A 10,656-nucleotide genomic window follows, 5' to 3' on the forward strand; every position below is an offset into this window, starting at 1 on the left:
TTGAAGCGTACCCCCACTCACACAAATAGAGAATGGTATGCACATATCAAGGTATCTTTAGATGTTCTTTTCTGCCACCAATGTTCAGTGCATATAACACGGGTCACACTCCCAGTGCTGCAAGTAAAATTATTTTCTTAGTGGTACTGATAGTAAAAAATGGCAGTGGTTATGTGTCATGAGGGGGCGTGGTCACATAAGACTAGGAGAGTGGCTACACGACAATAGGGCATGACAACATTATGCCGCACACCGTAATGCCCATTAAACATTATGCCACACACCGTAATGCCCATTCAACATAATGCCACCCACTGTTATGCCTTACATATTATACCACACACTATAATGCCTATTACATATTATGCCACAAACAGTTATGCCGCTGACACTATTTTATGTCCCACACACAAAAATGTCTCTTTTAAATTATGTCCCAGCTGTGGGCTGGTTGTACGGAATACCACCACCATATTTCTTAATGGTACTCTGTACCACACCTTACCACCTTACTTTCAGCATTGTACACTCCTGTCCACTGTCACCAATGTACGAGGGGCACTCTATGCATTTGTAGATATTAATTAATAAATAAACCACAATAACACATAAGACAAATATATGACTACAAATAAGACATTCCACAGTGAATATGAAAAGGGAAAGTGTTCCTTTGGTGCGGTGCCACATATTTTCCTGACTGTCCCCTCCATAGCTGCCTCATTTAGAGGTACGTTTATTAACATTATTTTTACTAAAATAATGTGAAAAGGGTGTTTTCTGTTTTCACACCATTCTCACATTATTTTAGTATCACCTGAATGTATTAAAGGGCATTTGGAGCAGTTTTCATTCACTGTCCTTCCCAAGCACTCCCCACCTTTAATAACTACGTTACAGTACCCCCTGTTCCTCCAATGCACACCACCTGGCCCTTCTTCTATGTCAACATCAACGTACTTCTCATTTTTCTGTCCATGTCTCACAGAACTCCCCCTTCACTATCCACCCCACACAGTACCCTTCTACAATGTCCATCTCACATAACTACCAAACCCTTACAGTTTCCACCTCACAGCATCTCCCTTCAATGCACTATGACTCTTCAACAACCACCATACATCAACCCCCTGCTCAGGACCCCAAAATGTCCACCCCACAGTACTCTTTCTCACTCCACGACCCAGTCCACATCAATCTCCCTGGTGTCTCCAATAACCACCTCTCAGCAGCATAAATTTTTCCTGCTCTACTTTTGCCTAGTCTCCTATGGCTGCTCAGCTCTTCTTGTCCAAGGATAGCAAGCTTCCCAGTGGCTGCACACAGCAGCCTGATACACATGCATAGTCACACCTAACTGTCAGTGAGAGAGGAGCTCTTATTGTGTTATACTGCAGAGCGGCCAGGCAGGGAGCAGCCTCTCTACCTACCTCCTTCCTGTCTCCCACAGCTGGCCATGTGCAAGCAGAGCATTACTGCATGTGGCCAAGGAGCTAATATGGCGGATGGCAACATGCCCTCCATCCCAGCCCATCACTGGCTGCATCCCTCCTATAAAAGTAGATGCCAGTACTTTAATTGATCTGACTTAATAAGATGTTCATTCATTGACCACAAGAGGACAATGACAAACAGCCAACAGAATGGTTTCCCATACTGCAGCCAGACTCACGACGGGTATGTGCTATACGGCTCCTTTTGATTATTCCATGTCTATATTCTGCAAAGAGCAACTTCATGTCCCTCACTAAAGGTTTTTTTTTATTTTATCTATTGCTTTCCTTCAGGAGAGAAGAGAAGAAGAATCCATATGGATTTAGGTGATGAATGAAATTGAAACCCAAAGATTTGGGCAAGTTGTTTATTTCAAATGAAAGAGTTAAACAGTAATGGGATTAGTAATATTATCTAAGTCTGGTGAAATACATATAACAGGATACCATGGAGGTCATTAAGATCTGATCGATGGGCTGCGTATATTGCTGTCCTGTGATCAGATTGTCGCCGCCTACAGTGGGGAGTGTATTATTGCTGTGCAAATGTGTGATGCTATGTGTACGCCGAGCTGCTAACATTCTGTGTGTGCAGTCTCTGCGCAGCCCAGGACTTACTCTTCCAGTGCGATTAGGGCCAGAGCTGACGTCAGAAACTCTCACTGAAAATGATTGGGAATGCCTGGGTTATCTAGAACACTCCTAGCAAGTAGTTACTATCCACAAACTGCTTCCTCCTCTCAATCACCTTGTGAACGCCCATGTGAATGGATTTTTTGCACCATCCTGTCGCTGACAGATGATTCCTTTTATTGTTGTCTGACGCGCATCCACATTCCAGTGCATACACATGCACAGTTTGGATCTAATCGCCTGCTGAGCAAAAACGCACAGCAGTGATCAGATCTGAATTACCCCCAATGGCATGAGCTGTACAACAGATATTTCTTTCATCCCAGGATAAATGACTCCCAGTGTAAAGCATTTGGAATAGTTTACTGAGTACTGACACTGGGGTTACACTTGATAAATGTTTTGGAAAATAAGTTTTTTTACCTGTCTCCTTCTAGACATTTAATATATTCCATTATATGAGACCAATCAAATGCCCCGGTATGTGTGTTAATCCATTTGTTCAGCTCCATAATACATTGCTCAGAGACCTTCAGCACAAGGATCTGTTTGAAATATCCACTGGCTGTATAGAGATGATGGATGAGGGATCCAATACTGATGTCAATCAAAAGGTCTCCCTTAATGTGACCTGCAGGTAAAGATCCCAGTGATTACAGAGTGTAATATAACATATTATGTAGCATCTACAGCACTTTAGTATGCACAGGGTCGGACTGGCCCACAGGGGAACAGGGGAAACCACCGGTGGGCCCCACTGCCTCTGGGCTCTACTCCTCCTTTAGGGATCAGGTTCCAGACTCTATCCTAGTGCACTTGAATTCTGCATTATACTTATGTTACATTATATTTCACAAGAATATGGATTATTATGTATTTACTAAGGGGCACAGAACATGTACTCTGTAATGGTTAGTCAAACCTCTGTGGTGGCTGGACACAAACTTAAGCATGGGCCCCTAATACAGCATCCCCCCGGTGGGCCCTTCATGCTCCAGTCCGACACTGAGTATGCATCATTCTGTAATGTCCTGTGTGCAGGTCCGGATTTACTCATTATTTTTTTTTTACCTTTATTTCAAGTTTGGATTTATCCAGATTTATGTTATTGGTCATCCAAAACAAGTGAGAACCCGCACATCACTAGATACAGGTAAGCCACTTCCTCACAGCACACCTGTTGCTGCGTCACTGTAATGTATGAGGTATGTAAGTACTTCTCTGATCAGCATTTCCAGTAACTGGAGCCACGTTCCTGCATATACACACAGACATTTACACACCTCAGAAGTGTCCATAATGTGCCATAATGTAAACTCTTAGGAAACATGCACACTTACATATCACTGATGCATGGTGTGTGTGAGTTACCAGTTCCCTCTGCTAGTGTCTATTACAATGCAATGCACCTAGCCTGTACCAGGAGACTGTACTGATTAATATGATATGTAACACTTGTATATCTGTGTGCAAATGAGTCTGTATGTGAAGCACAACAGAACTTGGCATGGAAACAAAGTGTTGCTGCTGCATTGTAGCACTTCAAAAACAGATTTAGAAACTAATTACCTGGGCACAGGTTTGTCTGAGGGTACTGGCAAAGACCTGGCCCAGCTGGTGAGAAGGATGGATGCTTCTGTTGTTAGTGTATGCATAGTGTTCCTCGTTCATTTTTTTAGAGGTGCATGGCCAAACCCCCAGGACTTGGCCACACCCCCTGTATCTTCTGGGCCCCCCATACGTTTTGCCAGCCATTCTTATCTCAGTTCTACTCTAGGTAAGAAGATTTTTGAGCCTTGTTTTTCATTCTTTTATGGGGACTATGCAGCTTAAGGGGGGATTAAACTGTACACCCTGCACCCTTTTCTTTACTAAACCCAGCAAACTCTCCTCCTAGTCCCTTTACCCCATCTGTGTTACACTTGTCTATCTGCCCCTCCCATTTAGAATGTAAGCTCTCATGGCAGGGCCCTCTTCCCTCGTGATTTTCCTTCTCTTACTTAAACAATATTCTACTCTGTACTCCCTAGCGATGGTACAGTCCCACCTACTGCTCTGCTAGCATCATGGTGGCCCTGTTTCTGCCCAGACTTCAAGCTCTGAGGGGGGACCCATATGGTGTAACCATAAATTACATCTGACAAGGGAACCACCTGGTGAGTTACAGTAGCTTGCACATGGGCTGGTGGCTACACATAGGTGAGGAGATCCTTCATCATGTCTTGGGGTCTGGTGCTGTGCAGCCGGGGATCCTGTGACCCTGGAGTAAGACCTGAGATTGTCATAGCTGCCAGGGATCCTCCCACCCTACTGTAAGATCCCTCTGTTTGCAGTGCACTCTGTCCTGTATAAAGTGTGGTAGGGAAGAGGAATGATATAAATTTTATGTCAGAAAAGGGGGAGTGCCAAATTGCTGCCTTGCCCTGGCTGACAAAAATCCTAGTTTTGGCCCTGGTCAATCCCACCTACTTTTTAGTTAGTCTTGTCTGAGGCCATTTCAAATGCTCAATTTGCCCCTTCTAGTCCTTGTCATCTGACAGTGTGATTACACAGGGTTCTGCAATCCTCACTCAATACACTGTAACTATAGTATGTAAGTGGGCAGATATAATGATATAATGCATACAGATGGAGCCTCGGTCATATATCCATCTCTGGCGTTTGGCGTATGGCATTACTGGTGAGTGTAATACTAGTGATCATCCACCAGATTTTGCTTTTAAAAATCACTGTTGCGCATGCATGAGGTGTCCAATAAAATACTATAGTGTAAGAATCACCATTGTACATGTGAGAGGTCTCCATTGAAATACACTATAGCACAAGAACTACTTTACTGTACAGTACTGTATGTTACATAGACATGTCAGTGGACATATATAACGATGTAATACATATTCCTAACACTCAATGGCAATCAGTATGTACTGTACACAGTCATGTTCCGTCATCAAAGAAAGAGTCATAGGCATTGTATTTAGTAAATTAAAAAAGTAATTCTTCACTTTAACAACTGCATAGGAATATCTAATCTTAGATCCATCATAAAATATTATTATTACAATTTATTTATATAGTCCAAGCATTTTATACAGCGCTGTACAGAGAATATATTTGTCATGCACATCAGTCCCTGCTCCATTAGAGAATACAGTGTAAATTTCCTAACACACAATCATGTACATGCAATCACTCACACTAGGGTAAGTTGGTCAGTATAGTATACATACTGTCAGTATAATATACATACCTTCACTGAATACACGGTAGAAACATTCCATTGGAAATTTAATTGAATCGTCTCCAAAGACCATGTCTGGTTTGCTAGATAAATATGTTTCCAGCTGTTGTCTAGAATCAAAGCCATGTATAGGATAGAATTTATGGGCGCTGGAATCCATCTTGTATTATTGTGTCACAGGCTGTCTGCCGCTCACGTCTATTAATTTACTGGCTCAGGAATTCTGTTTATATTCACTAGGATCCAGTTATTTATATTCACCAGTAACCAGGATATTCGTGTTATCACATGATGGTTTATCGGCCTCAGGAGCTGACATGGGAATGCAGGTGACAGTGTGATCATCTCCTAAAGCAAAATAAATCATCATACTAATTATTTTTCAATTTATATTTAAATTATGTAAAACATTTATACATTTTTATTAAAATATTTCTAGTGCAAACACACACTGTATACAGATATTGGCCTGTCATAGTGGACTTAAAATTCAGAGCCATAGTCATTTGTTTGAAAAATAATTAAACTTTGTACATTGAAAGTAGAATACTAATAAACCTCCTAACGGCTGAGGGACGAATTACACTGCATACCATTAAGATAATCAATACAACTTATACTATTAAACTTACAACACAGAGACTTATATTTGGCAGAACATTTTTAACTATTTATTAGTCTAATAAATTGAAGACATGTACTCAAGAGATGAATAAAGCAAATAAAGCAAAAGAATAAGAGTACTTTGGCCAGAAAAAGAATGTGTCATGTCTAGCAAGGTTTGAGGATCCGGCAGCTGAGACTTGCCCAAGGTGGTAGTTGTCTGTGGATGAACAAGACGAGTGGGTTAGATATAGTTCCTTCTCATGGGACAGGGAGCAATAAAGAACGTAGGCAGAGCTAAGAGTCTGTGAGTAGTAGTTCTTGTGGACAGGGCTGAGGTAGAGAACTGTGGCTGGTAAACGATGACTTAAAGACGTAGGGGTAAATTTACTAATATTCGTAATTTTCGGAAAAAGGTCAAAGTTCAATCACGAATGACATCGAAAGTGTAAAACTGCAACTTTTTGAATTTATTACGACTAATTTACTAAGCTGTCATATTCGGATTTTTCTTTTGTTCCGATGTCGATGTCATTCGTGTTTTTTTTTTTAGTTTCACGGCAGTGATTAGCAAAACACTGCCGAATTTTTAAAAATGAATCTCGGCCGGATCTGTGTGATCCGTGCTGGGGTTCATTTTTTTTTTTTTTCATGAAACACTGTAAATTCACCAATAAAAAATGCGTGGGGTCCCCCCTCCTCAGCATAATCAGCCTCGGGCTCTTTGAGCCGATCCTGGTTGCAAAAATATGGGGAAAAAAATGACAGGGGTTCCCCCATATTTAAGCAACCAGCATCAGGCTCTGCGCCTGGACCTGGTTCCAAAAATACGGGGGGACAAAAAGAGTAGGGGTCCCCCGTATTTTTAAAACCAGCACCAGGCTCCACTAGCTGGACAGATAATGCCACAGCCGGTGGTCACTTTTATATAGTGCCCTGCGGCCGTGGCATCAAAAATCCAACTAGTCACCCCTGGCCGGGGTACCCTGGGGGAGTGGGGACCCCTTTAATCAAGGGGTCCCCCCCCCCCGCCGCCCGAGGCTGTCCCCCCCATCCAATCGGCTGCGGATGGGGGGCTGATAGCCTTTGTTGAAAATTAAAAGATATTGTTTTTAGTAGCAGTACTACAAGTCCCAGCAAGCCTCCCCCGTATGCTGGTACTTGAAAAACCACAAGTACCAGCATGCGGCAGAAAAACGGGCCCGCTGGTACCTGTAGTACTACTACTAAAAAAATACCCAAAAAAAGACAAGACACACACACCTTGAAAGTAAAGATTTATTACATACATCCACACAAACATACATACATACTTACCTTATGTTCACACGCAGGTCGGTCCTCTTCTCCAGTAGAATCCAAGGGGTACCTGTTGAATAAATTATACTCACCAGATCCAGGGTCCCAGGCTCCTCGGGGAATCCATTTGTAATCCAGGTACTTGAATAAAATAACAAAACAGAGACCCGAGCCACGAACTGAAAGGGGACCCATGTTTGCACATGGGTCCCCTTTCCCCGAATGCCAGAAACCCACTCTGACTTCTGTGTTAGTGGGTTTCTTCAGCCAATCAGGGAGCGCCACGTTGTAGCACTCTCCTGATCGGCTGTGTGCTCCTGTCCTGACTGACAGGCGGCACACGGCAGTGTTACAATGTTGCGCCAATGCGCTCCATTGTAACCAATGGTGGGAACTTTCTGCCCTGCGGTTGACCTAAAGTGACGTCACCGCTGAGCAGAAAGTTCCCACCATTGGTTACAATGGAGCGCATAGGCGCTACATTATAACACTGCCGTGTGCCGCCTGTCAGTCAGGACAGGAGCACACAGCCGATCAGGAGAGTGCTACAACGTGGCGCTCCCTGATTGGCTGAAGAAACCCACTTAGACAGAAGTCAGAGTGGGTTTATTAATAATGGAATCAGTTCGTGAGAGTCTTTAGCAATTACTAGTAAGGAGATGTTTTCCGAATTAAGAATTCTGACTTTCATCTTGAGAGGAATAGTACGAAAGGATATAATTCCCTCAGGAATCCTCCGCAGTAATTGAAATGGTACGATACAAGCGGACCGTTTGTATTCTGGATCGTTTAACCAGAGCTGATGTAATGAACTTTTCGGCGGCTCCGGAGTCGAGTAGTGCAGGGATGGGAAGAGAAGAAGGGAGCTCCAGGTGAGTTAACAAGACTGACACTTTCTTGGCGAGTAATTCTGAGAATTCTCCTAGCTTGACCTCTCCGGCACAAGCAAGGAGCGGGGATTTCCCGGACGTGGGCTGCAGGATTTAACAAAATGATCAGATGCCCCACTGTACTAGGCATAGATTCCCTTGTCGCCGTCTCTGACGTTCCTCGTTGGAGAGATGGGAACGATTTACCTGCATGGGTTCTTCGGTAGTTGGAGACGATGGGGTCGGCAGAAGAACGACTCGAGGCTTAGGACGATCTGACCACAATCTTGCCATTCAGCATTCTCTGTACCTCAGGGCTAATTTATTGCATAAGGAAATTAATTTATCCAACTTATCAGGTATGTCCTGAGTTGCGAGGTCATCTTTGATCTTTTCAGAGAGACTGCTCCAGAAAGCTGCAATGAGAGCCTCCTCATTCCAGTTCAGTTATGAGGAGAGAGTACTAAGCTGGATCACGTACTGACTTACCATACGCGTGCCCTGACGCAGGCGCAGGATTTCCAATGAGGACGCAGAAGTCCTGACTGGTTCGTCGAAGATTCTTCGAAAAGGTGTCCATGAAATCAGAATAGTTAGACAGGATGGGATCCGTCCTCTCCCTCAAAGGTAAAGCTCATTACAACGCCTGCCCAGTAAGTAAAGAAATTATATAGGCTACCTTGGTTCGAGTTGATGGGAAGTTGGCCGACTGTAGTACGAACAGAATTTCGCACTGGTAAAGAAACCTGCAGCATAGTTTTGGATTTCCATCGAACTTACTGGTTGATTGCAAATGTAAGTGGTGGTACTGGTACAGGAGGACGTTGTACTGGTACAGGAGGAAGTGAAACTGGGGGTGCTAATGTGGGAGCAGCCATAGATACTTGAGGGGGTGTCATGGCAGCGCAGAGAGAATCGAGACGTTCGGACATATTCTGCATGAATTGCACAATCTGAGATTGGGTGGCCTCCTGCTTACTCAAGCGAGACCAGATATCTGCAGTTGAGTCACCTCCTGAGGCCTGATCACCCGTCGAATCCATTGGGCAAGTTCTTACTGTCACGTCTAGCAAAGTTTGAGGATCCGGCATCTGAGACTTGCCCAACGAGGTAGTTGTCTGTGGATGAACAAGACGAGGGGGTTGATCTAGTTCCTTCTCGTGTGACAGGGGCAATAAAGAACGTAGGTGGAGCTAAGAGTCAGTGAGTAGTAGTTCTTGTGGACAGGGCTGAGGTAGAGAACTGTGGCTGGTGAACGATGACTTAAAGACGTAGTTGTAGACAAAGAACTGCGGGTTGTGGCTTGAAAGACAAAGTTGTAAATAATGAACTGCAGAACTGTGAATGGTGGCTAAAGACGTGGCTGGAGACAAAGAACTGTGGACTGTGGTTTGAAAGACGAGGCTTTAGATAATGAACTGCAGGCTGTGGATGGTGGTACAAAGACATGGCTGGAGACAAAGATCTGCGGACTGTGGCTTGAAAGATGAGGCAGGAGACCCGGGGCCTACCGTGCCCAAAGGGTCTTACTGGATCGGGGTTTCCAGGAGCGCTTCCAAAGGCAGCAGCAGGTTAAGAATGGCAGGGCTGCAGCAGCCACTGAGAACCGGCCAAGCAAGGTCAGGAGTATCCAGAATACGGCAAGAATCCTGGGAGCACAGGGCTAAAGCACCTACAACAAGGTTGTAAGTTGAAGCACTCGCATCCCTGCCCTAAACCAGCACTCTTTTATAGGAAGAATTTTCCCTGGATTGGCTGGAAGGAACAGGAAGCAAGAACTATGCCTCAAACTTGGTCTCCAACATGGCAGCACCCAGTAATGCAGACCTTTTTACATGGCCACAAACTCTCTGTCTCCTTGTCTCCTAGAAGCAGCTCAGCAAGAGAGACCCACTGCAGCGGCGTCCCGCAACCACGAGCTGACACTCTCACCGCTGCTACCGCTGCCCTCGGACCCGGTGCAACAGCCCACCTCCGCCGCTACCCAGCCGCCACCTTTGAAGCCAGCCCCGTGGCCCCAGCGTGCCGGTAAGACCCCGGACGCTGAAAGAATGGCTGAAATTCCAGCAGCAAACCCAAAGTTACTCGTTCTAACCCAATATCCAAAATCAACCTAACTACCAGTCAAAAATATGTATCATCTCAGACCTTCTAGCTTGACTACCAACCCTAAAGGGTGATGACTCTGCTCCCTGAAGGGTTGTCCAGCAGATATAACAGACAACAAAGGTGAGCGCACCCAAACACCAAAACTGACTGAAACTGTAACTAATGCCTCCAAACAATTAACCTGCTGCTCTTTCCTGCAAACAATGAAGTCTCTGCGTACAGAGAATTTGCACCGCTACCATACCCCCAACCTACCAAATCCAAAACAAAAAAGAGATCCTCCAAGAAAATCACTAAACCTTCCTTAGACAAATGCACCCTGTTTGACTGAAAAAGGTAATCATAATGGTACCTGATCCTAATCATGATGAACCACTGCACCACCATGGGAACCCACTTTGCCACCACT

The 10,656-nt window shown here is 44.4% G+C and overlaps 1 protein-coding gene across 1 annotated transcript in view; it reads right to left on the minus strand.

Annotated features, from left to right (window-relative positions):
• Positions 1 to 5,527, minus strand: part of LOC134965649 (nicotinamide N-methyltransferase-like) — a 62,701-nt gene extending 57,174 nt beyond the window's left edge. Inside the window, exons 1-2 of the mRNA XM_063941982.1 lie at positions 5,377 to 5,527; positions 2,550 to 2,757 (exon numbers count right to left, since the gene is read on the minus strand). Of these exons, the coding sequence (XP_063798052.1) occupies positions 2,550 to 2,757; positions 5,377 to 5,527 (359 nt within the window). The remainder of the gene's footprint in view (positions 1 to 2,549; positions 2,758 to 5,376) is intronic.
• Positions 5,528 to 10,656: the final 5,129 nt, after the last annotated feature.

Source organism: Pseudophryne corroboree, chromosome 10 (assembly GCF_028390025.1).
Source record: "Pseudophryne corroboree isolate aPseCor3 chromosome 10, aPseCor3.hap2, whole genome shotgun sequence".
In the NCBI taxonomy this organism is placed as follows: Eukaryota; Metazoa; Chordata; class Amphibia; order Anura; family Myobatrachidae; genus Pseudophryne; species Pseudophryne corroboree.